Source organism: Idiotropiscis lumnitzeri, unplaced genomic scaffold (assembly GCF_059441095.1).
Source record: "Idiotropiscis lumnitzeri isolate Australia: NSW breed Sydney's pygmy pipehorse unplaced genomic scaffold, RoL_Ilum_1.0 HiC_scaffold_35, whole genome shotgun sequence".
NCBI classification, from domain to species: Eukaryota; Metazoa; Chordata; class Actinopteri; order Syngnathiformes; family Syngnathidae; genus Idiotropiscis; species Idiotropiscis lumnitzeri.
Genome location: NW_028283573.1, coordinates 1,623,615 through 1,647,794, shown reverse-complemented (window position 1 = coordinate 1,647,794; position 24,180 = coordinate 1,623,615). Strand labels below are relative to the sequence as shown.

The 24,180-nt window shown below is 40.8% G+C and overlaps 1 protein-coding gene and 1 long non-coding RNA gene across 3 annotated transcripts in view; both read left to right on the top strand.

Annotated features, from left to right (window-relative positions):
* met (MET proto-oncogene, receptor tyrosine kinase) overlaps positions 1–18,717 on the top strand; it is a 52,860-nt gene extending 34,143 nt beyond the window's left edge. For both annotated transcript variants that reach the window (XM_088287259.1, XM_088287258.1), the window contains exons 14-24: positions 3,038–3,247; positions 6,293–6,442; positions 9,368–9,521; positions 9,678–9,812; positions 11,266–11,520; positions 12,028–12,108; positions 13,761–13,942; positions 14,725–14,834; positions 15,059–15,224; positions 15,332–15,468; positions 17,253–18,717. In XM_088287259.1, the coding sequence (XP_088143385.1) occupies positions 3,038–3,247; positions 6,293–6,442; positions 9,368–9,521; positions 9,678–9,812; positions 11,266–11,520; positions 12,028–12,108; positions 13,761–13,942; positions 14,725–14,834; positions 15,059–15,224; positions 15,332–15,468; positions 17,253–17,553 (1,881 nt within the window). In that variant the 3' untranslated portion in view covers positions 17,554–18,717. The remainder of the gene's footprint in view (positions 1–3,037; positions 3,248–6,292; positions 6,443–9,367; positions 9,522–9,677; positions 9,813–11,265; positions 11,521–12,027; positions 12,109–13,760; positions 13,943–14,724; positions 14,835–15,058; positions 15,225–15,331; positions 15,469–17,252) is intronic.
* Positions 18,718–19,081: 364 nt separating this feature from the next.
* Positions 19,082–22,374, top strand: LOC148315897 (uncharacterized). Its single transcript, XR_015840536.1, has 3 exons — positions 19,082–19,223; positions 19,917–20,133; positions 21,396–22,374. It is a non-coding gene; the product is annotated as an uncharacterized LOC148315897 (long non-coding RNA).
* The last annotated feature ends 1,806 nt before the right edge of the window (positions 22,375–24,180 follow it).

The window sequence follows — 24,180 nt, the reverse complement described above, 5'->3', positions numbered from 1 at the left end:
TTCCTTTATATTTAATTTCAATAGACAAAATAAATGTATATATCATCAGCATCGTGTGCGCATCATTTTCTTTGCAAAGGCACAATATTGGCATGTGTCTTCATTGTGTTGGCGTCCCTATTGAAGTGTCCAGTGAGCACTCAGGACGCTCCCGCGCACGTGAACTTGGGATGATCCGACCAAATATTCCCTCATAAGAAAGCCGGATTGAGTTACGCTCCAGTTGGCGCTCGAACGAAGGCGTCGAAGGCCTTTGGAAGGAAAAAGACACTTTTTATTGGCTCCGCTACGACTCAATAACATTCCACCTGAACAAGTCCTTTTTGCCTTCTTCTTCTTTGTTGTGGAGGCTTCCGCCAAACGCCACCATTGTTTTCTCCTGCATGACCGCACGAGAACATGCAAGCACAAGCCCGCTTCAATTACAACTGAACATGACTACACTCTTTGTGTCTGCGTGTGTGTGCGCGTGCGGGGGTGTGTGTGTGTGTTTAAAAGTGCGTAAGTCACTTGAGGTTAAAAAAAAAGGAACCAAGGAATTTACCCAAAGCTAACCAAGAAGTTACTTCTACGAAGAAGTAATTTCAGAGTAACTAAACATGTGCCAGGAATGATCTTGCTCCTCCAAGTAAATTTCGCTAAGACATTGCCTAGGAAGTAAGCTAGAAGGAACTTGTTCCAGGAAGTAACTTTGCTTTGAAGTAATTTAAGATTGACTGTGACTAGGGAGTAACTAAAACGTAACTTGTACCAGAGGTAGGAAATAACAAAGTCATACCCTCCCCCAGGAAGTTACTCGCATCTTTGCGCATGTTTAGGTACGATGTAACATAGGAAACTCTTGGATGTAACTAAAGGTTGGAAATAATTCCGGAATCAGCAGAATATTTTTTTTTATTCGGGGAATAATTTGAAGAAGGCAGTAAATGACTTAATTGGTAGGAAACAACTAGTAACTTGTAATGTGAAGTTACTTACCTAGTTGTAACTTGGCAAAGGTTGTAATCTCGCAAGTATTGGACTTGTAAAAGTAACAATGCTTAGCAGCGTTTCGGAGTAACTTGTGGTTTGAAGTCATTTGGAAGTAACTTGTACCCACGAGTAACTTGAAGTTAAAAAAGTAACTAGAAACTAGCTTGTATCAATAATGAACGTGAGCTCAGAAGTAACCAAGAAGTAACTTCAATGGACATGAGTGAGTACGTATCCAACGAGAAGAGTTTGCAAAACGTGAAAGGTGCGTGTTTGCCTGCTGGGACGACGTGCTGCTGCTCTGCTCTTTGGGGATCTTATCTGTCACTGGGCTCCTGTTGAGAGATCATTTGGGAACAAACAAACATGCGCCAACGTGTCATCACACACGCACACGCACGGTCTGATGGCCACCGTTTGACCCGCGATGGATGATTTCCGAACTTCCTTTGGGGAAAGTCTTGGACTGTTTTGTCTATTTGCGCTGTTAGCGCGTTCATTTATGAAGCTAAAAGCCTTGTTATGGAAGTTGCTGCTTTCCCCAGAGGCGTGCTGAGTGCTGAGCTTTGCCTCGGAAAAGGTTTTTTTGCTTTGCATACCTCACAGAGTGACGTGTCAACACTTGAAGTTGGTTTATCATTTTTTTTTTTAAATTTTTTTTGGGTGTGCAACGTAGCACCTGCTGGGTGACGATACCTCAAACCAGATGCCACAAAACCATGCGGAGCACGGCGAGAGTGTTCAGACTTTACGATTACACGCTACATTTAAGTGTGTACTTTATTAGGAGTCTTTACTGTAATACATTTATGTGAGTCTGACATGTACATGCTAGGAAGTAACTTGGTTTTTGAAGTACTTGGGAGTAACGTGCACCTCAAAGTAAACGTAGGTATGATCTAACTTACGCATAAGTGACTTGAGGTTGGGAAGTAATTAACTCATTCACTCTCATCTGAGTAAAAAAAAAAGTCGTAAATGAGTTAAAAAGGAACCAAAAGGTAGCTTCAAATAGTTTTTACTTTGCTTAGCAGTCACTTGGAAGTAACTGTTCCGTCCGTCTTTACTTTCCCACATACATAAAAGAGATTTCACGTTTCCTCTCCAGCACCAGTGGAGGTTCTTGCACCATCCGTTAGGTTCGAGCCGAGACAAGCCAGCGTTTTCCTTCACAATGTGAACATTTAGCTGCAAAACTGAGCGCGATTGTGCATTGAAAATATCAACAATGGAGCAAATGTATCACCTGACAGGACAAAGACGCCAACAACAAACTAACTTCATCATCCATCTACGTGGTGCGGGGACAAAATGTCCTTTTTCTGTTTTCCCAGTTGCACAAAGCAAGCGTTGGGTCCCAAAAAAGCGGTTTAAAATGCAAAACCATTCTACGCCATCCCTTAGCTCGATGAACAGGTGAGACACTTGCATGCAGGCTCTACGTATTGTTTACAGCTTGGTAAATTAAAAAAAGTAAATAAACAAATACAGCAAAATACAAGTTATTTTTTTTGTTATTTACAAAACTTTGGTCTGTGGTCTTGAGATTCAGGAACTGTGCTTTCCAATTTCAAAGTCACAACCATACTTCCTCTTGTCAATATGGAGGGAGAGGGAGTCGGAGGGAGAGAGAGAGTGGGCGAGAGAGAGTGGGCGAGAGAGAGTGGGCGAGAGAGAGTGGGAGAGAGAGAGTGGGAGAGAGAGAGTGGGAGAGGGAGAGTGGGAGGGAGAGAGAGAGAGAGAGAGAGAGAGAGAGAGAGAGGGAGAGAGAGAGAGAGAGAGAGAGAGAGAGAGAGAGAGAGAGAGAGAGGAAGAGAGAGAGAGAGAGAGAGAGAAGAGAGAGAGAGAGAGAGAGAGAGAGAGAGAGAGAGAGAGGAGAGAGAGAGAGAGAGAAGAGAGAGAGAGAGAGAGAGAGAGAGAGAGAGAAGAGAAAAAAGAAAGAAAGAAAGAAAGAAAGAATATCTCTCTGTTGAATCCAGGATTGCTGGTTCCGGGATTCAAGGTTTTACCGAAATCGACTTGATTGTACTTGTTATTTAGCATGTATTCATTTTCCCCAATACAGAGTTGTGTCTACGGAGAGAACCGGACTTCCATCCAGTGCACCACGCCCTCGCTGGCCAAGTTGGCCTTACCGCCGCCGGTGGTCACCAAGGTGGCGTTCATCCTGGATGGGTACGCCACCGACCAGTGGGACCTCATCTACGTCGAGGACCCTCTCTTTCAGGACCCCAAGCTCACTTCCAAAGACAACAAGAGTGTCGTGGAGCTCAAGGTGAGACCTTGGAGTCAGTTTGACGTAATTTGGTCGGATTCCTGATGGAGATTTTGTCCATTTGCTCCCAAATTTGAAGCACTGAAAGACAACAGACCCACACCATTAATTTGTGAAATAATTCATTTAGGTAGGAGCATGATAACGTTTATGAGTTTTTGATGTTTGCTCTGTGGCTGACTTTGCATGCACGCTCGCGAACATTCCCACGTGCACGCCTGTTTGGGTCACGGCGGGAAGGAAACAATACAGAAACAAAAACAGGAAGTGGAGTCTGTTTCCCATCGGTTCTTTTTTTTTTGGGTCCAGTCTCGGCGACCCAACCTTTACAGTACGTCTGCGTGTGCATTGTTGTTGCTGCCAAGGTCAAACCTCTTGACATTGTCAAATGAATTAACACAATGAAAACGTTTTTATTCTTTTTTTTCTCTTTTTGGGGGGGGGGGTGTTTTACTCCACTGACCGCAGCAGACGCTTCGAGGCAGCTGTGCTCAAACATCTTGGATATTTTTTTTTTTTTTTAATTCCCAGGCATGACCTTGGCCCTGTGGTTAAATCCACCTCCTTCCTTCAGCCCTTCATTGGAGCCTACTTTTTATTTTAGTCCAACTTCACACAAAGGAAGGAGAATCTGATAAGGTTGAATTGTGCTCTCATTTAGCATACTCTCAATACTGCCAGCTGACACACACACACGCGCGCACACACGAGTCACTGATGAGTGGGCTAAATCAAATTAAAAGTAATTTAAAGTTCATATGGATGAAATCAAATCTGCGGCATTGCTGCTCATAACGCGCAAGCTAGCTTGCAACCTGTGCTCCGGCTAGTTGGCTAGTTATTAAGTTCAGCTAATTTGTCAGAACAAGTTGCAAAGTCACTTCTAAGTAATCACTGGCGGCAAGAAAGCGACACTTCTGACAAGTATCGTCCACAAGGTATGATGTGGAAAGACGGAGAAACCATGCTAACTGTTAAGCTAACCTAAGATTGGGGAGTGCACTTTTCACAGAAGTCTGGCTTGAACCACGTTAAAGTGGAGCATGTATAACTTTGAAGAGGAAAAAATAGTAGTACAAAATACATAGAGTGCCTTGCAAAAGTATTAGCCCCCTTGAGCTTTTTTGTCCTTTTGCCACATTTCAGGCTTTAAAGTTCTCGGGAGCCTCGAGAGGAAAAGCAGCTCAGATAATGGATGGAAGGATGGATATTTTAAACTACAAAAATATTAGAAATAAAGTCGATGATTAGAAAAACTTCACTAAGGAAACCAGTTATTTTGAGTCTTGCGCCGTAATATGACAATTATTGTCATAATTCACTGTAAAAATTAATTTTTTTTACCTATTTTTGCAGTTTTCCTTAAACTAAATGCAGCAGTGGAATCAGTGTTTTTGCTTATACCATATTTTTTTTCCCCACTTAAAGTTGTACTTCTTCTTCTACTTAAGGAGCGTGAGTACTTTTGCCACCTGAGCACTTGACTGATAAACAGAGCGGTCAACATACGCAAACATGAGTGGCGTGAAGGAACGCTGGCATGGCTCCTCATGGGAGACTCGCCGGCATTTGTCACCGTGACACTTTATTTAGAGGTTGCGACAGTTCCTCGCCCGTTTCCGAAACAAAGTTGTCTTGACAGCTAGAAAATGCAATGCCACGCAAATTTCATTCATTTTCATAGTTGATGATAACGTTTGTTTTGAGATTCATTGAGTTTATATATTCAAAGGGTTTTTATTTTTTATATTTAATTTTTTTAGATTTAGTCAACATTTATAATTTGGTGGAATATTTATTCACATAAATTTCTTATTTTTGTTTCTTCCACTTACACAGAATTCAATGTTATTCAATATTTCAAATTGTGTTTATTCTTAGTTGTTAGTTGTTAATTTTCATGCATGTAATGAATAACAACAAGTGCAATAGTGTCAAGTAACATTTTGAACCAAATGTTTGTCATGTAGCATATATATATATATATATATTTTTTTTTTTACAGTAAATAATAATTTTAATACCACTATTCAATCAGTTTTTGCACACACCAAAAAAAAAAATTTTTTTCTTGAGAGTCTGTGCGCGTGCACGCGTGCGTGTGTGTCTGTGGGAACAGGTGCGAGCCTCCACTCTGTGTCAAATCTGGAAATCCTGAGCTGTCACGCCAGGAATGTGATCATTCTTTTTATTGCCTTCTGCTGCACTCAAACAAGCATGCCGCTATTGTGTGTGCGTGTGTTTGTGTGCGAGCGTGTGAAGGGTTCTCGAAAAACAAAAGTGAGTAAGAAAGTGAGAACGAGCAAAGAGTGACTGGTGCGTTGTTGCCACACTATAATAAACCACGCAACAAATGATCGCCATGGCGATAATTCAGTGGGACTTTTTTGCTTGGCCCTGATTTGAATATTTACTGGGATGCTTATTGACTCAACTGCAGATGGGGCAGGTACCAACAATCATTATTTGCAGGGTTTTTTTCCCCTAAAATTTGTGAATTTAAATTATTTTTCCGCCATTTATCAGTTGAAATAAGAATGAAACAAAATAAATGCCACGTTAGTAAAATACACATTATTTTGTTGTTGCTGTGTTAATTGGTTAATTATAATTTGTAAAAAAAAAATTAACATTTAAACATAATTTTTTCAATTTAAATAAAGTTTTGCAAATGATTTGTGTATAATACAATAAAAATATTAAAAAAATGCATATTTACGGATTATGCATTAAACATTTAATTTATCGGAGAAAATAATTGATTAATAAATTAAATTGTTATTATTCTACTAATTGTGCATGACATTTAAAAAATGTGATATTATCACAATTGAAATGAACTTTTACGATTTATTTATTCTAAATAATATTGAAAATTACATTTTATTTCATTTTACAATTGATTTATTTTCATTTATAAACTACAGTACACTAAATTTGTTGCCTCCCAGGAAAGAACGCACACTTAAGTTGACCCGAGAGCTGTTGAAGTGCTGCTGTTTTGATAAGCAACAGAGTGGTGTCATGGTGCTGTGGCTCCGACAGGGCGACCGCATGGACCGCGAGGCCATGAAGTGCCAGGTGCTGACCGTGTCCAACCGCAGCTGCGAGAGCCTCACCCTGGTGGGCAACACGCTGGAGTGCACCGTCCCCAACGAGCTGCAGGCGGCCACCGCCAAGGAGCTGCAGGTGGAGGTGAGCCACCATCTCGCTTCATTCTCAAGGTCATCCGTGTGGAATGAATTCACACACGCAGCAAATGCAAATGTAGAATCACTTTGGCCGATGCACTTTCAGCCGTTCCTCGAATTGGACGAAGAGTCAAACGCACAATTACACTCGCACCGTGATGCTGTCGACCGCAACTCACGTCTAGACGCTCACACGCAGACGAACACTAACAGCAGTTCATTTCTTCAAATAAACTTTCATCTTTTTGCAGTGTTTTTATTAGGATTGCTCAGTACCACTTTTTTTTTTCAGACCGATATCAGTAAGAGCACTCAACTATCGAGTATTCATCGATGTCGATATCAAGTTACCAATACCACAAGGATTTTGATGTATAATATTGTAATTAAACTGATGACAAACTTTTACAAGCACTTTCATTTATTTCTAACAAAACAAAAAACAGTCACTATGAAACGCTACCAACAACTCAATTCTGATTTAGGATTCATTTGTGATCAATTACCAAAAGTGCAAAATGAAACTGCCTAATTAGAGTCTTTGTTCAAACAAATAGGCATGATAAAATGATTGCAATGTCACTATTTGATGTCGCAAAAGTACATTATAGCAAACGGAATCGGTTTTTATTAGTTATTGGAGTCCAATAATTAGCCTTTGTTTTCCCCAAAGTCACCCGTTTCCACGGCAACATATGCCAGCTTTGGTCCACGCTGGACTTTTATTGTGAGAGCAGACATCGGATGCTGAAGCCTTTCACTCGTCACGTCTCCCGCTGAGGCTTTTACCACGTCGAGCTATCTGTAAAGAGCAGGCGGAACGCTGCAGGAATGCCAGAGAAGAAGTCAGTAAAGACGATGACAGAGACGCGTAAATCTCATCTTACGTCCCCGATCGTTAAAGTGAGGCGGACACCTTCAAAACGGTATCAGAAATGCAACAGGGAGGGAATCAACAGCGAAATGAGGGATCAACTACAAGCATCGATGGAGAACTTTGTCTCATAGCAACTATTACTGATCATCACATAGAAGCTACGCTAACTTATAAAGGAAATCGCCATTGCTATGCTAATGGTTAGCATAAACAGTCGCGGCTTTAGAACCCTTCAAGCTACACTTGCAGACAGATAATATAACAATACTCACTTGCACGTATTCTTTATCCTCACAGTTGCATCATTTTATTGAGTTACACTCGTAGAAGTGCTCTTCTTTGTTTGTGTCTGTGCATTTTATTGCCTCCTGGTGGCCACCAGAAGAGCAACACAATGACTTGAAAATCTTGACGCTCAAACAACTGTCCCCTAATTCAAGTATTTTCTTCTCTGCTAAACGTTTCGACAATAAGAAGTGCTTTTAACTCGATGTTGTGTGTGGGACACGCAGCTTCCAGATGCTTGGTTATAAAAATGCAAGTAGTGGCGGGTGCTGGTAGAGAGGTGTTTCATGAGATTACAGTTACTCACAACAGACTTGGACACATTTTTTTTCTGCGGGACATAATGTACACGTTGCATGTGTGTTCTTGCCTTTTACGTCAAAGACATCAAAGTTGTGCTACATCGTGAAAATCCTCTGTTTGAAAGAAGAATTAAATCAATTACCCATTACTGGAAAAAAAAATAAATGTTTGTAAAATTTCACGTAAATATCAGAAAAACAAAATAAAAATAGTCCCTCATGAAAAATTGTTTAAAAATTTCTTACAAATTCAACAATTTTTCAACATTTTATTTTATTTTTTTCGGGCTTAATATAATATCTTTGAATGTTCTGAACTCCCGCTTCCATGCCCATGTTGTCATTGAGCACAATATGACGTTTCATAAAGCGTACACTAAACTAACGAAAGCATATTTCAAACAGGAAATGCTCCCAGCCGACGCTATCAGAGGACCTTTATTTATCTCCCGGCTAATATCCTTTAGCTCTGTTCGCGCACACAAACACACACACGCACACGCACACACATATCTGAAGTCAAAGTGGTAACCTCATATCCACTAAACTTAATAAAAGCAGAGGCAATATCACTGATGTAATCTGACCTCAGATAACTGTGTTTAGGTGTGGGGGGGTGTGTGTGTGTGGGGGGGGGTGCATGTGTGTGTATAAATAATCGCTCTATATGGCTCAAGGGGATCAAACCTAGCTATCCCTCAGATAAAAGTGGTCCATATAAGCCGTTCAATCACACTAAGATGGACTGCTATACATTGTTTGCAATTTTATTTATTTATTTTTTTTTATCGCAACTGCAAACCATTCCGTTTTAAAGATTTGGAATCTAGGTAGGACCCCAGATTAAAGTGGTCCAGACGATCCATTCAATCACACTATGGTGAAATTTGTTATTATTTTTTTTAATTTAATATTAAAATGTATCTGCCATGCATCACATTATTAATTTGTATTTAAGTGTAAAATATATCATTTATGACCCATTCAATCTAAAAAAAGATGGGATTTGTTATTGTTTTTTTTTTCTTCAGATTTTTAAAAGATGATTTTTTGTCTGTTTTCTTATGTAAAAAAACAAAGTATTTGTAACTTAATGTATAGATGCTTTTAAATGACTGTTTACATGTTTTACTATAATCTGTGTTTTCATTTTTCATCACATTATTTGTGTAGTTCCAGTATGTCAATATATGAAAATATATAAACCAATCATTCATAAAGTAGAAGTTATTTTTATTAATTTAATGTTTTCTGATTAGTATAGAAACAAATAAATAATTAAAATATATAAAGCGTTCACTACATTATTTTTTATATGTAAAAAAATATATATTTGAACCATTCGCTTACAATTACATTAATTTAATTAAAAACCCTTTATTGCATTATTTTATTTTATTTTTTTACATTTTACACACACGCGCACACGCGCACATTCTGTGACTAATCTGAAGCTCTTTTCCAGTGGCGACAGGCCGACTCCATCCGCCACCTGGGCAAGGTGACGCTGGCGCAGGAACAGGACTACACGGGTCTGGTGGTGGGCTGCGTGTTGGTTAGCCTGCTCCTGCTGATGCTTGCCACACTGCTCATGTGGCGCAGGAACAAGCGCATTGATGGTGAGGACTTCCACCAAGGCCTCATTGTGGTGGATTTCTCTGTGCTAACTAAGCATCGAATGTAATATGAAAAAATTTATTTGTTGTGGATGGTGGACCAAAAAAAAAAAAAAAAACACTTTAAAATCATTCACATGTTTCACCTTCTTCCTGTAGAACTATCTGAGGTGTGGTACGACGGTCGCGGTGACATCCAGCATCTGGACAGGCTTGCGAGCGCCAGGAGCGTCAGTCCCACGAACGAAATGGTGTCTCACGAATCTGTGGACTATAGAAGTACGCTACTGGAGGGTACGTGGAAGCTTCTCCCTATCGGCTGCTGCACAGCTGGCGCGTCTTTGACGCTGTTGTCCCTGCTCCTCTAGTTGTCTTGTCAGTTGGGAATATTCTATTCTATATATAATATAGAATATTCTTCTATTCTATACTCTCCCCCCGGCCCTCCTCACGCCCTCCATGTACGCCCCCCCCCCCGAGTCGACCCCCCCCTGAGAATTACAATGATCTCATCTGTCTACCTAGTGCACAGGAACATGACTTTAACTTATTAGCTAATAGCACAACCTCACGCACTCCCTCAGGACTGATCAACACATCAGAGATTCCCCCCACACACACACAAATGTGACATCATTCAGACCTGCAGCAACACGTCTGTAATATCTCACCATATTGTCAGGCTACAGTATTTGTGGTAGAAATATTCAAAACAGTTGTCAATATTGTCACAGATTATTGATGATGATTACACTAGATTGTTGCTACTACAGGTTCTGTTGATTTATATTGTACAAGGCAGCAAGAGGAGACATCACGACTAGTTTTTTTTTTTTTTACTCTAGTGGGGCCCGTGATTAATGTGCTGGCCAATTTAATCAGATGATATTAGCTCTTAGCTGTTGTTTTGTTTTTTTTTTTTTACTCTATGGATTATTTCTATTCGAGCCCAATCAATTTAAATGGCTGGCCGATGAATTTAAAATTGCCAAAAATTGTCAGTTTTTTTTATTAATTTTATTTTTTTATTTTAAGGATTGTTTTCCTTACTAGTAGTAGAGTGTGACTGTTTAATCAGCCTGACGATTTGATAGGCTGATATTAGCCCTTTTAAAATCACCCAAAATTGTCTTTTTTTTCTTTTACTTTTGTGATTATTTCGATTTAGATCAAACTGATCAATCCGCAGGTGTTATCCTTTTAAACTTTGTAGTTTTTGCAAAAAAGCAAAAAAAAAATCTCTTCTCTCTGACCAATTAACTGGCCAGCCGATTTGATCGGCCGATATTAGCCCTTTTAAAAATCACCAAAAATCGGCAGATTTCTTTTTGCCGATTGTTTTTTTGTTTTTGTTTTTTTTTTACACATCAACGTATGTCACAACATAAGATAAAATGTAATGACCTTCAAACATTCCGCCGCCCGACGGAAAATGTTCCCAGTTTAGTCATTTCCCAAGTTAACCAAACACTAAAGGACAAAGTAAAACAATCAAATGTTCTTTCTGCCTGGAATTCCTATTGTTATTATTGGCCCAAACAATTGTTATTCTATTAATTGTTCAGTATATTTTTTTAATGAATAGGCTCATTAATCATTTGGCACAATTTTATTTTGCCCTTTACAATCAGCATCTGGCTCAAAAACTCCAAATAAGTCCTAATTCATTCATTTCTATTGTGCCAAGTGTCGTTTATCATACATAACCAAGCAGCTTTTTTTTTTTTTGTGTTCCTCGCCCCCTTAGACCAGGGTACTGAGCGCCCCGAGACGTGCCGGGCGGCCCCCGTCCTTTTCGGGTCCAGCCGAGAGATGCTGTCGCCCCGGTTGGGGGCGCTAGCCCGCGGGCTGGGGATGGAGGGTGAGCTGGTGTCGCCGCTGCTGATGGCGCCGGTCCACATCGACCTGTCCAGTCTACATCCCGACCTTCTGAACCAAGTCCAGCATGTGGTGATCGCTCAAGACAGACTCCTGTTGCACCTCAACCAAGTCATCGGCAGAGGTGAGTCGTAGTGAGTTGTTAGCAGAAACACCACCACGGTACTCTGACACTACAAAGATGGCCGACCATGGCTCGTATTCGTACGCAACACAACAACCCTGCGGGGCGCGCAAACCCCTCTCCACCCCGCCGCCGCCAGCTTTGAGATTATCCCGTGAAGGAAAAGGAGGCTCTAATTTTCGCCGCGGTTTCACCGCGACTAATTCCTGCGGCGCTCGCAACCCGACACCCTCGGCCATCTGCGACAGCGTGATAGGGGAACGTCGCGCTCATTTCCTTCCCACCACCGCCCGCTTGAGAACTCTCATGCCCGCAAACTGCAGCTATAATTCATTGTAGGGGGTGTTAATGAATAAAGCCCGGTGTTGAGTTACTCATAATCAAGTCACATGCTGTGTCTGAAGGTGTGTAAATGTGAAATATCATGTAAATGTGCTTCACTGCGTAGATATTAAATGTGATCTAAATATGAATTCCTGAATGTATGAAATGTGACGTGTTGCGCAGGTCACTTTGGATGCGTCTTTCATGGAACTTTACTGGAGCCAGACGGTCAGAACCAACACTGCGCCATCAAATCTCTGAACCGTAAGATCGCTTTTTTTTTTTTACCTTTTCACACATTTTCAAATGTTTATTCTTAAATTTTTGCTATTAATTTAAATTGTTCAATTTTTACTTTTTTATAAATTTGTATATTTTTTAACAATTCTTTTCCTTATTTTTTTACTTTTCGGAATGCATTTACAAATGTGTTTTTTAGATTTTTTGGGGGGTTAGAGTAATGAATTTATCATTAATTATTCATTCATTATTTTTAAATATTTTAGGTACATTTTAGAATTTTTAAAACTTTTGAATGAATTAAATTTAAAATAAATAAATAATGAAATATGCTGTAATATATGAAATATTTTATTGAAAAAAAGAATCTTTTTACATTTCACGTTACATTAAATAGTTATAGTAAGACCCTTATTTGTACAATTCTTAATTTCATTATAGAATTACATGATGTTTTTGACTTAAACATATATTTAGATATTTGGAATCTTTAACATTTTTAATAAGGTTTTAAAACTTTTGGCGAACATTTTAACACTTTTTTGCGGGTGGCTTACAATAAATGATTTATTGATTTATTTGAAACATTGACTCACTATAGTTTATTTTGCAGGATTCTTTTTTGACAGAGATGTTTTCACACAAAATAATCTGAAATGTAACATATTTATGTTTCCATAATGCCATCCAATCAAACATAGTATGGCATTCACGTTAACAAAGAATCGCTTTATTTTTATTCTATTTTTTTTTTTAACGTTGGGCGGGCTACAAAAGATGAATTAGCGTGGCCCGGTAAAGATTTTAATCTAGTAAAGATGACAGTAAGGGGACGGGATGGGATGAGGTCTCGCCCCCTGGGATCTCAACCTTTTGATTCCTCATCTCTTTGTTGCCTTTTGTTCCACGTGGAGGCTTCTACCTGTCGCTATGACAACCGGTCAAAGGACACACAGGACCAGCAATTCCATTCTGATGTCCCACTTTCATACATAGATTCTGCAAAACGGACACGTTGGTGTCGTAACGTCAGATCTGACATTTTTCACACCAGGCCGCTTTGATACGGCTCTGACACTATACCGCGCAAGCGAGGTTGCACTTAATGACAGTTCCGCATATGTCGCGTGCGGAGTTGTTGGTCGCAGTGCAAGCAGGTCACGGTGAGGAAGGGAAAAAGGTCAGCGGAAAAAAATAAACGGCCAACAGGTGGAACGACACGTTACACTGGTGTGTCTGCTTTAGAGTGCCTTGTTGTTGGCTCCGAGTGCATGCACAACGCTCTGAGGAAGGCGGAAGAGTGGGTAGGAAAAAAAAGTCAAACTCGACTGCGACTTTGGACTGATGTGGCTGCTTTAGAACACCTCGTTGTCGATTGAGTGTGCGCAAGGAGGGGAGGAACTTGTTGTTTTATTTGTCAGATGGTGTCCAGACTGGAATTTCGTGCTGTTATGGCCACCTAAGAGCGCCTCATTGTTGCGTTGTAGAGACGGTGACGATCCAGTGGGATATATTCCGGCTGCCAACGATATTTGTGCGCTTCAAACATGTCGTCATCTCAGCACATTCCGCAGACACACCCAAGCGATGGAGGAGGCTTGCATTTCCTGAGCCATCATTTCACGCAGACAAACTGACCTGCTTCCAGAGGTGCTTACGTTTTTGTCTGCCGAAAGGCATCACGGACTTGGAGGAGGTGACCCAGTTCCTGAAGGAGGGCATCATCATGAAGGACTTCAGCCATGCCAACGTGCTGTCGCTGCTGGGCATCTGCCTGCCGCCCGAGGGCTCGCCGCTCATGGTTCTGCCCTACATGAAGCACGGGGACCTGCGCAACTTCATCCGCGACGAAGGCCACGTAAGATCAAACGAAGGGGTTTTACAGGCTTGAAATCTAGACTTTTCAATTAACCTACCAGGCATTGTATTTGGAATCGGGGTGAAAACCCACGCATGCACGGGAAGAACATGCAAACTCAATGCACCAAGGCCGGGACTGGATTTGAGCCCACCTCTGCACTGTGAGGCGGACGTGCTAACCAGTCACCCACTGTGCCGCCAGTCATATCATAATTAAAAAAAAAAAAAAAAAACATCTTTATAAGAACATACAGTAATATCATTCAATTGAATTTGAAGAACTAAAAAGTTTGTGCATCTTGATAAATTCATTGTGATTGTGCGAATCTTTGTGATGCGTACGCTTCGACCTTTTGGGTCAGTGCAATAAAAACACCTTTTGGATCTGCAAGGAGACGGTCACAACTCCTCAGTAAGCTGCAGTCATATTAGTTCAGTGTCTCCGCCATTTGTCTTCAAATATTCATTGCTTAAAGGGTTTTCACTAGCGAACGAACCTTTTTAGAAGTAGAGTAATCAGTCAAGGAATCAGCCAAACGACAGCTTGTATCATAAAAAACTCCTAAACTGGGTCACTCGTATCTCAAAGCACCACTGTGTACACAAATACAAATAAATACAGGTGAATGTACTCAAACACTCGATTTCAACACACTGTGAACATATTTATAAAACGGTCTAGTTACAGAAGAGCTTTTTGTTGGATGATTAACAATCTGGAAAGACTCGGAAGTAACGTTATGACTTCTCCTCACTGACTGGTCCGTTGCTGTCCCGCAGAACCCGACGGTGAAGGACCTGATGGGCTTTGGACTCCAGGTAGCCCGAGGGATGGAGTACCTGGCCAGCAAGAAGTTCGTCCACAGGGACCTGGCGGCCAGGAACTGCATGTGAGTACACAGAGTGTAGACAGAATTGGCGCACCAAAAGGTCCGATGTGGCTCATAAATTGTATCTGCCAAGTGTGAAAATAATCTAAGAGATATTAATTGCATCTTTTTTCAATAAAAAGTCCATTTAATTTATGATCTATGGAATGATGTGAAAATTCATGCTGTAAATGGCTGTCATTGACGGATTACTTTTTTTTTTTTTTGTGCTTTTGCGTTGACAGGCTGGATGAGAGCTACACGGTGAAGGTGGCCGACTTCGGGCTGGCGCGCGACGTCTACGACAAAGAGTACTACAGCGTCCACAACAAAAGCGGTGTCAAGCTGCCCGTTAAGTGGATGGCGCTGGAGAGCCTGCAGACGCACAAGTTCACCACCAAGTCTGACGTGGTACCAAATTTATACTGACAAAAATGCACTGATACCTTGATTTAACACTGTTAAAAAAAAATCTGAATTTTTGTCTCCGTTGACACTTGTTTGTGTTTGCTCTCCAGTGGTCGTTTGGCGTGTTGCTATGGGAGCTGATGACTCGCGGGGCGCCGCCCTATTCCGATGTCAACTCATTCGACATTACCGTGTTCCTCCTGCAGGGGCGCCGCTTGCTGCAGCCAGAGTTTTGCCCCGATTCCCTGTAAGTGTCATCACGCTCACCCCTCCATCTTGATCAAATAATTCAAAAACGCTAATACAGTGAACAACCGCATATTCATGTGGATTCACCTATTCAAAGAATTTTTAATTTTTTTTTTTTTTTAAGTATTTTATTTTTTTAGGGTCGGTGAAGGGCAGTATATCCACACTTATTAAAGAATCTGGGGGGCTAAAAGATAAGTCAAATAATTTTTTTTTTTTTTAATGTTTTAACAAAGGATTTCTGCAGGAAAATCCACAAAAATAAATGTAGTACATTTTTTATTACTGTGTCTTGCAACAGCAAATATAAATTTATTTTATACTTTTTTTATGTGTATCGTATGACATATATAAAAGTTGGGGGGAGAAAAAGAAAAAAAAATACTTACAATAGATGAAATGCTTTTAGAAAATCTGTGACATTTTCAAGTGTTAAAAAAAAAGAAAAATAAATCTAATGCACAAAAGAATGTAAATAAAACCTAAACATGTAAAAAAAGAAAATAAAATAAATTACTTTTAAAAAAGAAGCTTTACAACTTTTAAAATGTGCAGGACAGTAAAAAAATGAAAAAAAAAACAACAACAACAACAAAAGCTTTAACTTAGAAAGAAAAAAAAAGATATAAATTTTGATTATTGCGTCATCATACAAGGTTTAACGAACAAGAAATTATTATTAATCTAAACGGCCATCATCAAGGCTTTTAATTTGAGGAATGAATTCAACATGTGATTTATTAAATTTCAATGACTGACCTTGAAGTGAACTATTTGAAATCACCTCAAAGCAAAGTCAAGAGTTTCAATGCTGATTTGTGGGAAGCGGACAAGTAAAAACAGGCGTCATGAAACAAACGTGACATGACAGCTGCTGGCCAAGGCGAACCTTTTTTTCCTTTTTCTTACCGCTTCTGCTCCTGGAAATCGGATGCCAGCTCTCTTTCCCTCTTTGTGTTTCCTTATCTTAACTCGTTGCTGAGCGCCCATTGCGTCGGCATTCCAAGCGCCCTTGTCAGGAAGGACCATCAATCAGGCAAAGTGTCAAAGATTTGCAATGCATCTTGCCTTCTCTGTCAAAGAACGCTTTTTTTGGATCTGCTCTTGTCCTGTTTTGACGGGCAGCGTTTCCTGACACACGGAGGTGAAACCTGATTGATGCGATCAGAATTTTTCTTTTTTGTTCTTGGTTTTATTTCAGGTCATTTACGTGTATTTGGAGTTTATTAGCTTTGTGATAATCACGTTATTCATTAGTGAATGTAATGTAATAGTGATTGTCATCGATGGACGACTGCTTTGCACGATGGCCCCACGGTGCAGAGGTTGTGGGTTCGAGTTTGCATCTTCTCCCCGTGCCTGCGTGGGTTTTCTCCGGGTACTCCAGTTTCCTCCCACATTCCCAAAAAAAACATGCATGGCAGGTGGATTGAACACTCTAAATTGCCCCCAGGTGTGAGCGTGAGCGCGGATGGTTGTTCGTCTATGTGTGCCCTGCGATTGGCTGGCAACCCGTTCAGGGTGCCCCCCGCCTACTGCCCGAAAACAGCTGCGATAGGCTCCAGCACCCCCCGCGACTCTCGTGAGGAGAAGCGGTACTGGATGGATTGAAGTGGTCATTTCAAACTCCTCGCCCATTTCTAGCGGTCCTTGACAACCGTAACAATCCGTGGAAGGCAGAAACACCCCAGATCCAAATTTTTCCGCTCTTTTACGTGGTTTGGCCCCGGCCCCCTTCACACTGCCCCGCCTCAAATTGAATCCCTGCCGTCTTCCTTGCAGCTACACCGTGATGGTGGAGTGTTGGCACCCGAAGCAGGAGCGTCGTCCGTCGTTCTCCGACCTGGTCTCCAGCATCGCAAATATCTTCTCCAGCTTCAGCGGCGAGCACTACGTCCTGCTCAACACCACCTACGTCAACATCGACAAGATGAGCCCCTACCCATCCCTGCTCGCCACCACCGACCCGGCCTCATCTTCTTCAACTTCCTCGTCGTCATCCCAACCCTCCACCTCCACCTCCACCTCCTTGACATCCCACCCGCTCTTGTTTTGCCAGCATGAGCGGGACTGTTGCGCCTGAGGATTACGAGGGAAGAACTACTGTGTGTCCCGACACTGGACAGAGGACAAACTCTTCATGTAAATAGATTGTCGGTCGTCTCAAGTTGTTGACTTCCCGGACATTTTTGGGAAGAAGTCAGAAAAGAGTGTTGCTTCCTTTTTGTTAATGTGAATCATGTTCAATGAAAAAAAAAAAAGTGCCAGCTCTGCGTCAAAAACAAGACCAACGTCAATGGTTCATCTTATGAAGACTTTTTGGACAGTTGTGGCTTTTTCAAAATTCAGCCCCTCAAGCGAGTGTCACTTAGCAATATGGACATTTTTTTTCATGATAGACTCGCCTAGTAGTAGAGCCACAAAAAAAAGCCTCAAAGTGGCTTTTCCCGGAACCGTGCGGGAAGGCTGCATATGCGGTTTGAAAGCAGTCCGTTTCGGCTTCTTTCCAGGGATTTTTAATGGAGGTTTTAAAAATCCAGCACCTAAATCCAGATTCAGCGAGCAAGATGAAATTTGGTGGCTGTTTTTATCATGAGGAGACCCACAAAAAAAATGTTTAGGAATTCTGCCCGTTTGTTTTGAAGCAGCCATTTTTGGTCTCATTTGGGCCATTTCCAGGTGTCTTTCAACGACAAATTATTCCTTTCTGACATATTTAAAGCACACAGATGTCACATACGTATGATATGTAATAGCAAAACATTCAAAAAAAATGTTGTCATAGCATGTGGGTGGCAAATTTTGAGTCAAGGCACTACATGTTCGGTGAGCTTCAAAATGATTTATAGATACTTCAAAAATCCCACAACACCTACCAAGACAGAGCAGATTGGCCAGAAATGCCAAACACAGAATTTCCAAGATTAATTGTAAATTGTACAAATTCTTTTTTTTTTTTTTTTTAATGTAATGGCCGCATCGACAGACTGAATGTTTGCTCTGAAAAAAAAAATGTCTGTATTATATTTGTAGCGGCGAAGTCACTGCCATATTGTAAATAAAAACACGTCGAGTCATGTTTAGCCTGACGTTATCCACTTTCATCGTGGAAAAAGCGTATGTAGACAATGTGTTTTTTTGTGTGCGCGCGCGTGTGTGTGTTGTGTGAGTGTCCAAACAAGCCTGGAGGTACATGTTCATCTTCTTACGTGATGTTACAAATAAACCCGCATCAGTTTCCTACGTGCATGCTTTGCTTGCTCTAATTGAACGTCTTGCTCGAACACACCTGTCCTCCAGGTGAATGCGCCACTCTCTCGTGTAATTACACGCGTGTGAATTATGGCCGCTGTCATTCCTTCCACAGCTGTGGGCCTGATAGACACGTATACAATCCTACACTGACAATCATACAGAAAGGGGGCGGGGGGCGGCGCAGAAACATCCAAGTGGTTGTCGGGCCTCAAATGCCTGCTGTCATGGTCATGAGCGTCCTTTTCCCATTGGCTGAGGATAACTTCCAACCTCTGACCTGCCTTGACCTGTGACCCTGCAGGTACCGTCTAGACAGTCCCCACCCCTATCCTCATTTGATCTCAGAGAGTTGTGAATGTGGCTTTGTGATTCCTTGGCTGTTTTGTGATACATGTTTGGCATGTTAAGACATTTTTCAAAATCTGACCCCCGAAGCAAATTTGACTTGGCAACCTGAAATTTGCAAGACATGGCTATTACAAGTAAACCCACAAAAAGGTAGGCTCATTTGTCGGGAATCTTCAAAGAGAAACTCTGTCGCACCTACGGGAATGTTTTTAAAAATTCAGCAACCCAAGCGAGTTTCACTTAGCAACTTGGAATTTGCGATGCATGTCTATCATGAGACAGTAGGGCTGTTTTAATCACGATTTCTTTGTAAAATAGAAATAATGAAAAATGAGGTATTTTGAAATTTACGCATCACTTGGGATTAACAGCATTTTACTTCTGACTTCAGATCTGTTCTTAATTAAACCAATAATGAAAGAAGAAAGTGCGCTTAAAATCTGAAACAAAATCAAACATGAGTGAAGGTAGTCAGTCAGTCTGTAAAAATAAGTTGCTTGTCTTTGAATCTTTCGCTGCAACTGATTTCAAACAAACACTTTGCGCGGGGGACTGTTTTGGTCTGTGTCTGTCTCATTTAAGCCATATTTACATGCTACAGACCTACTTTTTGCCCAATTTATTAACTAAATGCTCACTTGCCTGAGCAAATGCAGCAGGATTGCCGGTAAATTTTAGGGTTTTAATCACATTTTGGATCGAACATATAACTCTGCTACCTCCCTCCATTGTGTTGCAGTTGAATCCAAAGAACACGCGCCACACCACTGCGCTCTTTGAGCCCAGCTACAGCAAACATCCTGTTGGACATCATTCAAAATCAATATGTTCTTCTTCCAACAGTTTGCAGATGATGTGAAGAAGATAAAGCCCTTTTACGGCGGCCTTTACACACAATGAGCGATGGCAATAGAGCGGTGGTCGTCATCCGAGTGTTTGTTTACATGGCGACACAAAGCCGTTAGCTAAACGCTCAACTCCTTCTTTACTCCCGTGTCACATGATCCTCATAGACACGCCCACTTCAGATGAAGAAGATCAACAACGCAAGAAGACAGTGGTGAGTGCTTGCTTATAAGTAAGGAGGAGGTAGTATGCCAACTTGAAATTGGTTAAATGTAAACGAAAAATCATGGTTGACAACTTTGACCGATATGGCAGGGGAAAAGGTTGCGCGCCAACCGTGCTGTGTTCATGATAACTGGGAAATATGGGAATTACGCGTGTGGTTTACAAAGTCCAAATTCAATAACGCAGTTCAAATGAAAATGAAAAAACATGGCTGACGACTTTACTCATGGAAAAATACGTTCAAATATGAATATGTTGGACAGTGAGTGTGGTATGCTGCAATGCGGTACAGTATGATTTGATATAATATATCACGGTCATGTTATGGCACAATAAGGAGATAATATTGAGTCGATTTACAATTTCATGATACCGCACAAAAAGATACAGTTTGATATGGTGCATAAAAATTTGCTCTGAGAAAGAACTGCATCATTCCCAAACCCTTTTTTCCATTGCCAGAAGTTGGAAATTATGACGACCTCTGTGTTGTAGACCGTATCGAACTTTTCCCAACCCAATGCAAAGCTGTAGAACAAAGCACACTTGCTGGACTTGATGAGCAATGAGTCCCTAATAAATCAATTAGGATACAGTTTCACACACACATGCACACACGTCGGCTCGCTGTGTTTGTCTGTTATCATGAGATAAAGCCGCCAAAAGAATGTCAAGTAACATTCTGACCTACTGAGTCAGCTTGCACCCATTCTAAGCTGTTAATGGGCTTTGGCATGAGAGAAAGCAGGGAGGCGGATGGCACAGAGTGGTAACACACACACGCGCGCACGCATGCACACGCAATCTCTCACATGCCCACAAACAGCACATGCTGACACACGCTGCCCCCTGTTGACAGACCGTGCATGTGCAGGGAATGCTTTATTTCTTCGGCTATTCTGTTCCAGTCTGCTATCACAAAACATGGACTAAAGTGTTCAATAAGTGTGGTGAAGCTGATGTGTTTAAACCTTTCGTACTGTCCTATATAGTGCAGTATCATATTTTATTTGATTGTACCACACTGCAGTATCGTTCTGTATCGCAATGTGTTGGAATGTATCGTAGTGCATCGTATCGCCGTATCATATCAGCGCATCACACCGCATTGTAGCTTCTAATACCTGGGTATGCATTGTGCGTGAAAATTTGCCACACATTATTGTATCCTACGCTCTTTTACCGTTATTGTACCATATTGTTTTATTCAAGTCACATTATATCATATATTATTGTTTATTTATTTTTTAGTCGCCGTGTTTTTCCTGGCGGATGCCAGTTGACCAGCTCTTCTCATGAGGACATAATACATTCCTCGTGTGGGCCCATCTGATTTTCCACACCTGAATCATTCCACCATCACTCATCCAAATGTGTAAAAAAGGACAGGGAGTGTGGGCACACGCCGCCAGGAATTCCATGGGAGTGCAGTCAGAGTCGGACCCCTGATGAGAGAGAGCTCATATATCTCCTCAGAACTTTTCATATCTACTGAGAACTTCTCATATCTTGACTTAAGTGAGACACAGACAGACACGGTGAAGCTGGACGACTTCTATTATTATTTTCGGATTGTTTTACGTATTTGTTGCATGGGATCAAACTACTAATTTTTCTTTTACTCACATATCATATTGCATCATATTCTGAAGTGTCACGGGATGCATTGTATTATGTTGTGTCGTATTAGGTATAGTATCGTTTCACATCACACCGACCATAACATATGTTAACAGCTCATATGATAATTTATATCATATTGTAGTGCAGCCAAACACATTGTATCAGACTATATCTCATATTGCGTATTGTATAAAATAATACATTGTACCACATTATACCGTTTTGTTTCATATAATATCCTACATACCATTCCACACTGTATTCTTCCATATTGTATCACACAGTACTGAATCATACCTTATCGTTCATTCAGCATATGTTTGGATATTTTCCAGGCGCAATTGCATTATGCCATCTCGTATCTTATCCTATCCTGATGTACTTTCTATACCTTAGCTTGCAGTATTTTATCATGTCGAACCATATCTTACTGGAATACATGATACTGAATCTCATTACACCCAAATTGCATTTCATAATGTATCATACAGCACCAAAGTGTATTGCATGGTATAGTATTGTATTGTGTTAGATCAGGCGTGGGCAAACTATGGCCCGGGGGCCACAAGTGGCCCGTTAAAGGTTTTAATCCGGCCCGCCGAACTTTGAAAAAATTAAATGAATAAACCTTGTTAATGTTTTATTTTCTAAATACTGTGGTTTTTCAAAGACATAGATATTGTTGGAATGCTTTAATTCACTATCATTTAAAATTTAATGTATTTTTTCTCCGATGACGTGAGGTTACCAAACCACTCCATCCATCTGCTCCTAGTCCGGCCCCCTCTGTCAAATTTTAGAACCCATTGTGGCCCACCAATCAAAAAGTTTGCCCAACCCTTTGTTAGATCATATTTTATCCAATCATATCACATTTGACCATACTGTATTGTATTGTATTGTATTACAGTACATATCACGTTGCACCGAATCATATGTCATTGTATCGTATCTTAATTCACCAAATGATAGCGACCCCTTGATTATTATTATTTGATTGTATCATATGACACTGAACAATAGTTTTTACCATATCATATTGTATCATATATAATTATATGTAATTTGCTGTTTTATAAGTGACAAACACATTTTCAACTCCAGCAAAAGACAAAGACAGAATCCTATAGATTTTCAGGGAAATACTGGGAGTAGCTGGCGGACAAAGGTCGGATCAGGTTTTTGCCTTTTGTCTGCACTTTATTATCTGGGTTTCCTGTCCGCTAATGAGCGATCCTGACGAGTTCTGCAGCGCTTTTTCCGTCTGCTTGCTTCTTGGAAAACTGACTAACGCCAAGAAGATTGTGAGCTCAGTAGAAATAAAAGACACCATCTTGCTTATGCATCAGTATGTCACATTGGAGCTTCTTACTCACCTTTTAATATGCTCACTTTCTGTTTTCTGCTAAACTAGTGGAGCAGTCTCAACACAATCAGGTGTGTCTCCATCTCTTTCTACCCGCAATTGCTGCCAAGGACATTCTGGGAGGGCAAAAAAAATAAAAAGTTACACTGTAGTCTTTCATCCTCACACTTCATTATGCTGCGTCTTTGATATACCCTCGAGGTGATGATTGTCCAGGCGGGAATAGTGTCATGACTCAGCAGAGGCTGACGTTGAGTCACAGTCGTCCCCTTTCACAAGTCCTCAATGCTGCTTTGAGTCCCTTTGTCGCACACGGCGGGATATTTTCAAGTTTGAGGCCGCTAGAACGCCTCCTCCGGCTTGCTTCGTCATACCAAATCCGCAGCTAGGTTGCATGGCAACTCATGGGGCATCTGGAGGTGCCCCGTAACAAGGCACCAACCCCTATCTAACTTCTACAAAAATTGGCATATTTCAGTGAATAATGGATTATAAAATGCCATAGCAGACTGTAAATCACCCAATTTACGAATTTTTCAACATGCAAGCCATCTTTCAAGGTGATATTTTCCTTTAATCCCACTCCCACTTGAAGTTTACTGCCACACTCAACATAAAGCACAAACAATTACATTGTGTATTTAATAAAAAGTAGTTTATTTAGCCTGAGGAAAGTTCGCTTAGCTTAATGCTATCGAATGATGCAAAATGCCATTGACATGCTAACGGTGGGCATTGATAGTCTATTCTTCTTTGTTTGTGTTTGCCTGATTGTTCGGTATTATACTGCCTCCCAGTGGGCAGGTTGGGCACAACAGTTTAGCAATTATGTTTTTTTTTGGGCAAAGGGAAAGATGGTTTGAGATACGAGAATTTTTAAATGTGAGCGTTGTATGTTATCTCACCCAGCATCGTGTCGTATCACATCAGAATGCGTGCCTGCTGAATCATGTTGTGTAAAATCTTATCCCACAGCATTTTAGATACATTTTATATTATTTTGTAATCATGAGGTGAAAGACACATGGAGGTTGGCGAGGCTAGTGA